At 40.8% G+C, this 13173-nt stretch overlaps 1 protein-coding gene and 1 long non-coding RNA gene across 2 annotated transcripts in view; one reads left to right on the forward strand and one right to left on the reverse strand.

The window, feature by feature from the left end:
* On the reverse strand, positions 1-6840 carry LOC129204520 (uncharacterized). The gene is made up of 3 exons (XR_008576424.1): positions 6617-6840; positions 4719-4844; positions 1-1820 (listed from the first exon to the last, which is right to left on the reverse strand). It is a non-coding gene; the product is annotated as an uncharacterized LOC129204520 (long non-coding RNA).
* The window catches only part of TMX4 (thioredoxin related transmembrane protein 4), a 26466-nt gene continuing 19325 nt past the window's right edge, over positions 6033-13173 (forward strand). The window contains exon 1 of the mRNA XM_054820700.1: positions 6033-6262. Within this exon, the coding sequence (XP_054676675.1) occupies positions 6072-6262 (191 nt within the window). The 5' untranslated portion in view covers positions 6033-6071. The remainder of the gene's footprint in view (positions 6263-13173) is intronic.

The following is a 13173-nucleotide window of genomic DNA, read 5'->3' on the forward strand; positions in this document are numbered from 1 at the left end:
TTCAGCTTAACATATAAAGGTATTTGCAAAGGCTGGGATTTGTAGTTCTCAAGCCAAGCTTCTGTGTGGAATGGCATCTGGATTTATGGCTCTGCTGCAATATGTCTTTGAGACACTTATCAAAAAATTGCCTACAAGCAAGAACTTAGCTTATGATATGACAGTTTTCATTTTCTCAAACATGCTATCTTTTCAGGTGAGTTTTTATTCTTTTCACAGGAGGTCTTGAAGTATTGTGACCTTTAATAAAAATTACAGTATGTATTTTGTGTGTTATAGAGGGCACAGAACATTGCCATAGAACAGCTGTAAGCTTAGCCTGGGTTTACGTCTGTGCTTTTGGGCAGCCTGCTTCTCTGCTGAGCTCCTGCGGCATTTGGAGCAGGTTTAAAATGAGCATGACATACTGTGAAGAGAGCTGCCTGCTGTTAGTGAGACTATTGCTCTGCCTGGAAGGGAAAAAGCACTTGCTGTGTTCGCAGTGTCCAATGTAGCTTTCAGATACCCAATTCTTGTGCAGTCCCTGCTGAAGTCAATAGAAGATCTCCCTGTCTACCTGGCTTCAATTCACCTCTTTAATGCAACATGCAGCTGCCAGAAAGGAGCTGAAGAAGGGTTATTTTTGAAACAAGTCACTGATGGTAAAAAGCCATGTATAAATAAATATCCATGCTATATCTAACAAATCTTAGTCTTGTGATAAAGGCCTGAATTTTGGATCCATGTATTGTGTAAGGAAGAATAATCCTTTGCCTTTACCAGCATTAGCTCTGATTTTATATAGGAGCACAATCAGAATTATTTTATGTCAATGACTGTTTACATTATAAATCGTGCCCTATGTGCATCCATTCCCTTCTCACAACTGATAGAAGGGAACCAGTATCACAGTAGAGAGGAATACTGACCACAGTCAAACAGCAACATGCATGAGAGTAGAATTTGGCCACGGATGTTTGCACTAGATTTACTGTCTGATGAGCCTAGCCAGCTTGAGCTTGCATCATAATCTAATAAAAACCTAATAATACCTTTTCATCTAACTCAGCTACATATATCAGGCTTTGGAGGTGTCGGGTCTAAAAGGAGAATTGTACTTCTGCCTTTGAGATATTTTTATTGCTGAGAAAAAATGCATTGCAAGAAACAGTTCCTTACACAGCAGGAGAATTCCACTTTGGAAAAATAAAAAAGAAAAGTCAGACAATAAAAAATCACATTTCTTATCAGATCTGATCTGGTGCACTCAAACTTGAAAGCTGCTTCTCTTATCTCTTGCAACTTCTTTTAAATTCTGAAGTCTCTTGACAGGCAGAAAATGAACAGATGCACATTAGAGGTGGGAGATGATCTTGTAGGAGGTCTATGCTTGAGTTCTGCGAAGATAAGGATGCGGAGGCATGCCTGCTTGGTAGAGTTCTGTGTGGGTAGAGGAATCCCCCAGCATGCACCTCTTTGCAGGACTGGATGTTACATAAGGTTTGCAAATGACTTCCTGTCCCTCCATTTTATACCTTGGCAGATATGTAAAGATCCCAATACAGAGACATTTCATCAGAAACAGGCTGCCCTTCGGGTTTCAAATCTCATTCTGTCCCAGTTTCCCTGCTGAGCAGTTGCCTTTTCAAAGCCAGCAAGCGAGGAGTTCCTCTAGCTCCCATGTAGGCATCGTATGCTTCCTGAATCAGGTTCTGGCACCTCTGCTCCCTGGAGGTTATGGATGCTTCTGGCTGTGGGAAGTACACTGAGCACTGTTGTGCTCTAGTGCACTGCTGTTCAGTCTTCGTATGACAAATTTCATCTCAGTAGCCAAGTGTTGTCTGTAGTTGGACATACAGGCAAGATGAAAAAGCATATTTTTAATATTAATACTACAAGATCAAGAGCAGCTGTGCAGGAAGGTAGGGCAGAACTGTTAGTGGACACTAATGTGCCTATAGTGATGCACGTTAACTTCCCTGTTTAAGAAGCATAAACCACAAATTGGTGGTGAGGGGTTTTGAAACAAGATAGAATTTTCAATGCTGAATACCTTTGATAACTTATCCTCAAATTGGAGTGCTTGACAGGACAACTCTAGTTCTTCACATTTATGCAGAACAGCAAAACTCAAAGTTAGAGATGTTCTTGAAAACTACATTTAACTACTAGTATTATAGGTATAGTACCCTCACTGGCTTTCTTTATGAAGGTATAAAATATTATTTCTTCTTGTCATTATATATCTACCCTTTGGGTACTCATTAGATTCATATGGTCTTGATTCATAGGAACAAGAAAGCTATGTATTTCTTTTAATATTCCAATGAATTTTCTAGTCTTTTTATAAAGGACAAATATGAACATTCCTGGTCAAAAGTAACTCTTGTATAAAAGTTTTTGTTAATTTTAAATAGATATCAAAGGCAGAGCCATGGTGAGTTTCCAACAATTAGTTTCAGTGCTGTGTATTTACTGATCTATCTATTTTAAACTAAACCATTCTCCTTAAATATAACAAGCTTCAAGGTTAATAAATCCATGCTAGGACATGCATGGAATACTTATTTCTGGCCAGTTTATTCTCTACTATACTATTTGTCTTAAGTTATAAACCAAGTTGCAAACTCTTTTACCATTCACATAGTGAAAAATATATTGCAACTTTCATTAGGCCCATGTACAGATTAAATTAAAATTGGAAATATCAAAACTGCTGTTGTGTGTGTGATAACGTCTTACTTTTGAGGTTTACAAACAATCTGAAAAAATTACTGAAAAAACACATAGATGGTGATATTAGGCATATTTCAGGAAAATGAGTGTTAGAATAATTTCTGCTCTAGGCAGTGTCATGAATCCGCCATGGCACACAGCGAAAGAAAACACATCAAGAATGCTGGAATACCTTTCTTTACCACAAGACACCCACACAAACTAATAATAGGACAACATTCAGTAAAGTAGAAAATAAACTTAATAGAAACAAACTTACAGAAAAGTTTTCTAACTGTACCCTCTGTACCACACACCTAAAATCAATGATTTTTTTAATGCCCTTTTTTGTTCCTAGTGGAAAGTCACACTATCGCAGAAGGCTAAATTTTAGTTCTGTTAACATAAAGACTCTGCACAGGGAAAATACTTATGGAGCACAAAGCACAGTCTTCCTCATGTCCTTAAACACTGAAATTACTGCTAGGGAAGTCTAGGAATTTTGGTGGTGTCCTCTGTGCACAGCAAGGGCTGGTCACCAAGGTAGAGGCATTCCAGTGTAGAAATATTTGTGATGTGAGTGCCTGCAGTATTGCAGAATAGGAGAAAGAGATGTTGTTGGTGTCTCTCCTTTCATTTGGGTCTACCACACTTACTTGTTCTTTCCGTGCTATAGTTGAACTTTCCATTTTATAATCAAGATTAAAACAGCTACAGAAATGAACTTTTCCAAATTCTGTTCAAAACTTAACTGAGGTTAATGGACATACTTCCATCAACAGCTGCTGAAACCTGAACTGACAGCTTAATTCCTAAACCTTTTCTGTAACGGCAGTGGGAGTATGGAAGTTGGAAAACTATAATTCTCAAGAGCTATGCAAAGCCAGCAGAGCAACACACACATATAGGGTAAAAGTTGAAGATGTAGAGGTTTAACAGAAGCCTAATGAAGGTAAAGGAGAGTAAGTTTTGTAAGGGAGTAATTGAAGTAATCACAACAGTAATGAATGGTCTTGCCCAGTCTTTAACTGGCCCTCCTTGTTTTCTCTTTTTAGCCATTTCCCATTACATGTTCCTAATCGGTTTCAAATGAGGTGTATCTTCTCCATCTTTGCAAGCCTGACCTACTTCGGAGGGATTAGCAGCACTGTGACATGTCTCCCGTGTTTTAGGAACGCTCTGTTCTGATTTAGGAATGAAAGCAACTCTGCTTTGTTTCTGACCAGAGTTTGCCTGAACTGCAAACCTCCTCTGTGCCGAATGTGGCTAGAAATTACTTAGAAATCTGTTCTATATTAATTGGTTCTAAAGAGTTCCCCAAATCTACCCTAAGTCTTTTGCTCTTTTCATCCTGAAGTCTTTCTTTCCTGGTCCTTTTTAGTTCATTGGAAGATTCCCATATATTTGGAGCCACCATTTTTCATGTGGCTACTTCTTAGGCACTTCATGGAGATCTGTTTTGCCACCCCCTTCATTCTCACACTCTTTGAGGACACAAATATCATTATTCTGCACCTTCTATCACACAGTAAAATGTTCCTCAACCTTCCCTTTTGCACATTGGCTCTTTGTCACATAAATTCTCCTAATTTGGCTCTACCAGATCTTAAATCTCTTCTGGTTTTGGCCACTTGCTTCCCCCCCCCCCCCAAGAATCTATAGAAAAACTAGCATGTTTCCCTCAGTTTTCCCTAGTTGTTACTGAGCAGCAGCAAATTCCTTTCTGTACTACTTCCTCACAAGGGAACTTCAGCCAAGTGTGTGTCTTCTCAAATAATTTTTACCACTGTATTTCTTTCTCTTCACTACATACCTTCAGGTCTAAATATTGCTAAAATATCACATCCAATTTTCAAGCTATCCATTTGGGAAGGGCACTGGTAAGTTAGAGAATGATTTAATTTTTTTTATAAATGACAATAGCTAAATGTTTAGAAAAATTGTATATAGATACTTTGAGTTCAATCTATGTGTATCACATGGAAGATATTAGTAGATATGTGTTCTGTGAGGCTTTTACTTACTTAATCCTCAGCTGGCATTACTTGTGGTGGCAAGAAGCTTACAGCTCTGAAAGGCAGGGATCTCTACAATGCTGGGAAGCTGTTGACAAAAAACTTCTTTTGTGGTGGCAGGTACTGTTTGAATACCTAGTGAGGAGAGAATATCACTGAGTCATTGGGAGAGGTGACCTACTCTTGGAGAGGCAGCAAATGAGGAAAATTGCTGTCACCGTTTCATTTTTGCATAGTGTGAGTGGTGCTACGGGCAGACATGTTGGAGGAACAGTGGAAGCCCATAGCTGCTGCTAAACTCCTGACCAGGAGCAATCTTTTGTTTCTGTCCCCAGATGCTAATGCTGAGTCCACTTCAGTGTCAGTAAATAAAGGCCAGACCTATACTTTAAGGAATGTTTTGATCAAAGCCCATATTCCTATGGAGAAATATGGGAGTAATGTAAAGGAGCCTCATAAGACAAACTGGTAAAGTGTGACAAAATCCAGAGGTGGCAAGTCCTACTGTTTCCTCTACGGGGGGGAAGAGTGTAAATGTTTTAACAAAGAGGCTTATTAACTTTAGGAGCAACTGTTAGAAAATTCTTCATCACAAGTTACTTCCAAGCCAAGATAGTGTCCAGCAAACAAGATCCAGTTTCCATATCAGACAGGAAGGCAGCTCAGACCTGTACAGTGACCTCTTAATTCACCAGGCTAACTAAGGAAGCTGGCTGTCCTAATGACCATTAATTGAGAGTGCAATGACCCCACTCAAGGGCAGGGCTGCTGTTCAGAGGGACCTGGACAAGCCAAAGGAATGGGGCTGATAGGAATCTCATTGAAGTCAAGGGAAAACACAAAGTCGTGTGAGTGGGATGGGCTAAACAATGCATTGGGGTAGACAGGTTCCCTGCCTGGGGCAGATGGTCCCTTGGGGACCTAGTGGACACTAGATTAAATATGATCCCGCAGTGCAGCCCCACAGGGCTGGTGGCTAACAGCATCCCAGTGATCAGCACTTTTTATTCAGCACTCATAACATGGCACCTTGAATGCAGCATCCCGTTATAGGTGCCCCAATACAAGAAAGACTCATAAACCTGATGGAGAGCAGCTGAAGCCACCTCGATGGTGGGACCGGAGCACTTGCCCTGTGGCCCTGCTTGAGACTTCCTCCGGGCCTGTGACAACGGGGCCTTTCCCCCGTGAGGGGATGGAGAGCCGCTAGCAGCCGGCCGCGGAACAGCTCGCCTCAGGAGGCGCCTAACGGCTCCTGCCTAACGGCTCCTGCCCAACGGCCGCGCCGCGCGCTCCCTCACGCAGGCCCCGCCCCCGCGGCGGCCGCTCGCGCCCTCACTTCCTGGGGCGGGCGGGTTGAACATGGCGGCGGGCCGCTGGGGCGGGCGGCGGCTCCTCTGCGCCGGGGCCGCTCTGCTCTTCGCGGCGGTGCTGGGTCCCGCCGCCTCCTTCTCCTCCCGGGCAGGCAGCCCCGGCGAGCCGCGGAGCCGCGTGCAAGTGCTGGGCGGCTCCAACTGGAGCCTGGTGTTGCAGGGCCAGTGGATGTTGGAGTTGTGAGTAACGGCCGCTTTCCCGCCCGCCTCGGAGGCACCGTGCCGGGGAAGGGGGGGGAGCGCTTCTCTCTGTGAGGCGGCCGACCTCAGCTCGTCGCTTGCCCCGGGGAGCGGGTATGGCCGGTAACGCCTGCCCCGGTTCGGGGGGAGAGGGGCCGGGCGGTGCCGGCCTTCCCACCCTGCGAGGGGAAGCGCGGGAGCAGCCGCGCACCTTCCCCGCCCCTGCAATGGCTGGCCCGGGAGGGGGGGGGGCGGCACGGGAGGAAGCGACCGGTCCGCTCAGGGCAACTTAATATCTATGGTCCCCTCTTCCACCGAGCGTTGTCGGCCCTTGGCCTGCGGGCACACTCTCACCTTGTTTGAGAGGGTCTAATCAAGGTAGCTTTCCTCCAGGTTCTCGTCCTGTGCGGGCACGGAGTGTCCGAGTGCCCCAAGGTTAAACTGGGCACGTCATTGGTTGCATTTCAGCCGGGTTATTCGAGACAGCTGCCTGCTGGGGAATAGTCAGGCACTGGACCTTGCGTTGCTTACCCATTTGGGACTTTCACTGGATTCTGTGCAAGCTAGGAAAGCAGAATTTTTGGTAGGTAATATTTAGCAGGAGTAGGTTTCCAAAGTGGTGTTATATAATATATACGCCCTCACTTCCAGCCTGGTTGCTCTAGAGTTCTTGTTATTCAAGGGAGATGCATCAGATTTCATTAACTTTTCAGTGCTGCTGTTGCTTTATTCTGGTGACAGCTGGAGATTGGCCTGTTGCAGACTAGGGTTTCAAGTGCTTTTAACTGTAGTGGCGTCATGGCTTCACTTGTGACACCATACTGTTCTTGAGATGCACGTGGCATTTTGCGTGTGGAGGCTAGCTCACCTGCTTGTATTTAGGAGGAAAAGGAACTTGAGAGTTTGAGAGCAGTTAAAAGTAGTTTAAATAGGGTGGCTGCTCACATGTGTGCTGTGCAGCTATGAAATAGGATTTTATTGTGGTATGTGTGCTACTCCTCTGTGGAGTGCTTGAGTTTTAACAGTGTGAAACAGACTGGGTAGCCCGGTAAACAGACCAGGTTGCCCATCAACATCTGAACTCATGCTTCCTCCTAAACGCTTACCTAGCTGCTTTAAGTTTTGGTTTACTATTGAATTTGAGTAATCTCCAGTCTCTTACTACAGGGAGAAACTATCACTTCCTCTAGGGCTTTACTGCTCAGGATCCTACTGGATGCCTGGTGTTAATCAGTGAATAGATGGAAACTATCCTGAATAGCTGATTGAGAGACCCAGGGATGCCTGCTCTGTTGGCTAAGGATTTGGGTTTGGTTTTGAGGTAGTGGGTTTTTTCCTTTCATTTGTTATGTTCTAAAAGGTGGGAGAAGAGATGATCTTGGAATGTGAGAAAATAAGTTTGTTTTATAAATTGAAATTTTTCCACTTCTGACATCTTAGTCCTATGTGGAAGCTACTCTATGAAAGTTACCTATTCATGTGTGAGTTGGTGAATCTTCTGGAGTAAAAAGGTTACTTATGGTGACTCAAAGTTTTTTCTCTCTAAGAAAATATTTAAATAACTAGTGGTGCATGCCCCTGAGGAAGAAAGAATAGAGGAACTGATTGAAATCAGAAGTGGTTGGGATAGTGAACAGTTAAAATGCTTTGTGAGTCTTTACTCCGCTTGAAACACTGGGTTCTGGTTTGGAGTGACAGCTGACAATAGCAATGATGGCAAGCTTGGCTTTAGTGCTAGCTGATTATGGTATGTGTTGCTACATTGTTAAATTAGACTTTATTTTATGTACAGTGTGTGAAAGATACTTGGTTCTCAATGCTACATGATACTTGGTTCAGTGCTACATTTCTAGTGCTTTTTACTTTTAAGTGAGAAGGAACCTTTGTCTTTCTTGAAGATGCTAACTCAGCGCTGCTGTTCTTGAATTAGTGAAAGTTTGAGATTCCCAATCATCTCTAAATAGGAGTTTGAGATCTAGTGTCGATTTCTTATGATTCTTGCAGCTGTTTTCATACTAGTTGGTTTTGGCTTCTACTTATTTTTATCTGGTGATCTGGACAGGAGTCCTGCATGCCAGTTCATTGATTCCTTCCATGCCGTGTGGTAGATCTGTTGGCAAGACTGCAGTATTGTTCATCAAAACCTCATTTGCTCAAAGAACCTCCTGTTTGTTTAGAAGACCTTTGTTTTCCAAGCAGTACTTATTTAAATGCAAATATTGTTATAGGATCTCTGTGAACAAAATGTTTTGGTCACTTGCTCTAGATTACTGATTCGAAGCCTTTGGCCCCTTTAGGAACGGGTACTACTACTTCTGTTTGATGTCAGTTTTTCTGTTTATGAAAGCAGTGTAGGTGAATTACTGCACGTTACCACCTTTTTGTTATTCTCAGGTGCACAAATGGAGAAACAAGTCAGAAATTACTTGTGTGCAGGATTTGTAGTGGAAATAGGATTTTTCTTCCTTCACCCCTCCTAGCTGAAGTGTATGTACTTGGCTGACTTGTTGTAATATTTGGTTATTCATAGCTGGCAAAATTGCAGGCACTGGAAGCACTGCTGTATTTCATTGATAAAAATGTTCTGGATAACTTTGTGTCTCTGAAAGACATTGCAACACTTTTTTCTTGCTGTTACTATCTCAGCGCACAGACCCTCGCTGAAGTGCTGCAAGTGCGATGCTGGAATGAACTGTTGTAAAAACCTTCCTTATTGACTTATTTCTAGTCTGTAGCTGCGAGATACTGATTTGTTAATATGAGGAGGGTTTTTTTGTCTTTATTTTTAATATTGTGTCTGTTAGGAATATAGAAAAATAATTTCTGGTCTGTTTATTTAAAAGTGCATTTTGCATTTGTAAGCATAGCTTGTTCCAAGCTTGATTGATCTTAATTTAACATCCTCTTCTTTCTGAAGTAGATTAAAACAAACAGAAAACCCCGTCAACAATAAACTTGTCTTTATGCCTCTGGTTACAAGCAAAACTATGTAATGTGCTCCTGTTGCATCTGCAGTACTTTAGGAACTTGCCCATCGGGAAAATCTCTAGTTTAGTTCTCACGCAGGATGCTAAATGTTGTGGTTCCCATTTGTTTCAGCACAGACTTAGTACTGTGTGTATGTAAAAAAAAGAATATCTTAATTTTCTATTTGAATTCTAGCCAGGTGAAAATTGAGAGAATAGTGTAAGTAATAAGCATGTTTTTCAAGGCTAGCTTATACCCATAGCATAGGCCTATACTTTATTTTCTCATTATCGTTTATTGTTAAACATTGTCCTGCTATCTAATAGGCCAGATTATCACAAGGGTTCAGTCCTTCCACCAGCACTTTTGTCTGTAGTTTCAAGGGAGTGTGCTAAAAACCTAGCTGAATGTTTTGGTATTTACATGGTTTCATGCTTTTAAACAGTTGGCTTGAAACACTTTGTGTAAATAAACTCCTGAAGAAATTTCATAAATTATTTAACAATGATTGTAACTTAGATTGAGAGTTCAATAAGATTCGGAATTTTCTGTCTTAGGAGAGTATAGTCTCTTTCTTCCTCTTGATTTGTTAGTATGCAGGCTTTTCTTTGTTTTATTCTTCAAAAAAAAACCCACCCCAAAATGTGTGTGTGTGAATGAAAATGAAGTTACCAAAACTCTAGTTTTGGTCTGAAGCTTCTGCAGCCCTCCAGAGTTCAGAGGAAGTGACCACGTTATCTATGGACTCCTATTAAATAACCAAACGTGTGGCTGATAACTGTGCCGTGCATTGGCTGAATAAGAAACTGATAAAATGTGTAAGTGAAATATCCTTGGCAGCAGATGCTTTACTATTATAGAAGGGGACAAAACTGTGTAGAATGATGGAACTTAATCTGCTGAAGTTCTAGAAGACTTCACATAATTTTTCAGTGATTGATTGGCTTTCATTTTAAAAATAATTTCTCTGTCTTTAAAAAAAATGCTTGTTGAAAGTTGTTGGGGGGGTCTTTTTTTTTTTAATTGCAGATGGTAGTCTTTTCTTGTTTTTGAAACTAGAGAGCTATGGAAACTATGATATATCCTGCTTTGCTTCCCATCTTGTTCTTGGATTTTTAAAATGCATTTTATCACTGAGCTGTAGAACAAGTGGAAAGTAGCACTTGAAATGTTATCATGAAGAACACAATTTGTTTGGCTTGTAGTGCATCAAATCACAATAGTATGTGGTTACTTTCCCATTTATTTGGGTATTGTTGGGAAAGATACACATGTCAGGTTACTGACGTCAGTACAGCAGAATGGGAATTCATAAGGTTGAGCTTGCACCTTGAAACAAATTCCCCAGAACAGTGCCTCAGTGTGTTGTCACTTCAACAGGCCCATCTATGATTTAAGGCATTTGAGTGAAGCTTGGCAGGAGAATCCAGGAAAGAAACCTCTTTTATTTGCTCTTTGAGATAGCCAGGGCTTCTGCAATTTGTAAAAGAGCCTTTTTAACTGTTATGGAGCAACTTGGGTTAGGAGGTCTTGTCTGTTTTGGAGGAGTTTTGGCATGCTGGAGGAAACTTCTTGTCAGCTTCCAGAGTCTGTATTACTGTGATACAGGTCTTGGTAGATTACAGGGACTAACTTTTGTATCTTTGGCTGACATCTGCTCACTTGAAAAGTAGACTAAAACCATATAGTTGACTTTCTGAAGCTTATCTTTTGTTGAAATTATGCTGCTGCCTATCCTGCCTCAAGACCTATCTGTATTTAGGAACAAGAACAAATCAAATGATAGTCTTAAGATACACCCAAAGACATCAGGCACTGTCTTATTTTTCCTCCTCTTTCTTTATGAAATCCATAGCAATATGGCAAAACTACTTAAAAATTAAAAGTAATACTTCATTCTGATATTGCTTTTACCATTCTATTAGGTAATGCCTGAACATTTGCACCTCCAATTTTAATAGTACTGCCAATGTGAAATCCAGCAAATAACTTGGTTTACTGTAAGCAAATTTTGTGCTGTGTAAGAGGTCTGGTAACACCACAAATGAGGTGTATGTTGAGAAATGTGCGATACCTGCTTGCAGTGAATAACTTGGCAGTGTGTAATTTATAGGTATGGATGTTTTCAATTCAATTTTAAATGGTGAAGATCAGTAAATTGCTTTTTAATGTGTAACAGGCTACTATAAACTTTCTTTCCTTAACTAAGTGCCCAGGTCTTGATTTAAATTCCAGTGGACTTTGATTTTAAATTGGAAAGACCTGAGTGCTGTTTTTTTGGTACACTTGTGGGGCATAGGGCACAGTGCAAACAACAAGTTAACAGCTAAACATACTCCCTTGTGCAAAGGGAGAAGCTAGAGGAGTAACAGCCTTAAATTTGGTGGTGTTGATGAGGTGCTAATTATTTCCTGGTCTGCCTGTGGAATATGGCAGAAAAAAATTTGGTTACATCTGCTTTCGTAAGTCACCTCATCTTGGATCTTGTGACTTGATGAATAGTTATGAAGACTGGTTTCACAGCACATACACGGTTCTGCTTTCCTGCTCTGACAGATTTTATTTTAATTTTTTTTTCTGGGGAATATAAAAATGGTATTTGTACTGTGACTCCTGTAGAAATACCAATCAGCCACACCTCTAAAGGATTCATTAGAAGCCTGCATTGAAATAAAATACCTATTAAGCTTCAGTTCTTCAGGGTGCAAAACATTTTTTGAAACTTTTGATAAAGGTGACCTAAGTGTGAAGTATTTTACTCTCCTGTATCTTACTGAAAGAGAAAGTGTAAGGGGAGGTATTTTAAGACCAAGAGGGAGGCACGGTAGAGCTTTGACAATAGAGTGTTTTTGTTGTTAGCAGGAGGCACTCCTGAATTCCTTAGTGCTTCATATGTTGCATAACAAATGCAGACATTAAAGCTTCAGAAAAGTGAGGATGTTGAAGTAAACAGCTGTGATAACTCTTGAAAAATCTATTGCAAGTTCTTTCTTGTCTATGTGGGGACAGGGTGTTTCCTGGTTGGCAAAAATTGAATGTGTAATTTCAGGAATGTAAAGCAAATATTTTAAGCCTGCTTGCCTGTGCCAATGTTCAGTTTGAGTGGCTGGATCTTGTAGTATCATATGTGACTGTTGCCATCTCGCATCCAACATTGGTAATAAAAACCAGGAAACCAACAAATAAGGCTTTTTGTGAAGTGCATTGTTATGGTCTGTCGCTGCCAAACTGTGATATGAGTGGATTTTAATGCTGCTTTGAGCTAAAGAAAATGCTTATCATATGAATGCCACACGTATTGAATATTCCACTTAATTTCATTTAGAAGAAAGGCTCATGAATGTGAAATATAAACATAAATGTTGATATGGGCCAAATTTCTGTTTCAAGATCAGATAGTACCTGAACCAGGCTAAAGGTTATATTAATCTTGAAAATCTCATGGCACGAGTTTGACATATCTAGAGAAGCTAGGTTTAGAAAACATTCAGACTTCTGTCTTTAATTTTAGAGCAGCATCAGCAACATTATCTGATGGATATGTGCAGTTTCTTACCTATCAGTCAAGCTACTGTAATAAAATAATACTGTTTTTAAAGTACATTATCTGTCAAACTATTATTAAAAGCCTTCGATAGTTCCAGCAGGACAATGGGAAACAGCTCTGCATGTGAGACTGGTTTCCAACGTCTTTTTAAAAGATACCAAGGGGCTGTTTCTTGGCAGGATAAGACTTACGTACTGTTTTCAGATACTCTCACTTGAAATAATGTTGATTCAAAAACCCACAGTATTAGCTTTCATACCTAAAATTGTAAATTTCTAGTACAGTAAAATACAATGCATATTTTTAAATTCTATCCTTTTAACTTCCAAATGGCAAGATTTCCTTTAAGTACTTAAGTATTTTTTTAAATTTTTAAATCACTTAGGTAATTTTTTCA

The sequence above is a fragment of the Grus americana genome, chromosome 3, assembly GCF_028858705.1.
Source record: "Grus americana isolate bGruAme1 chromosome 3, bGruAme1.mat, whole genome shotgun sequence".
NCBI lineage: Eukaryota > Metazoa > Chordata > Aves > Gruiformes > Gruidae > Grus > Grus americana.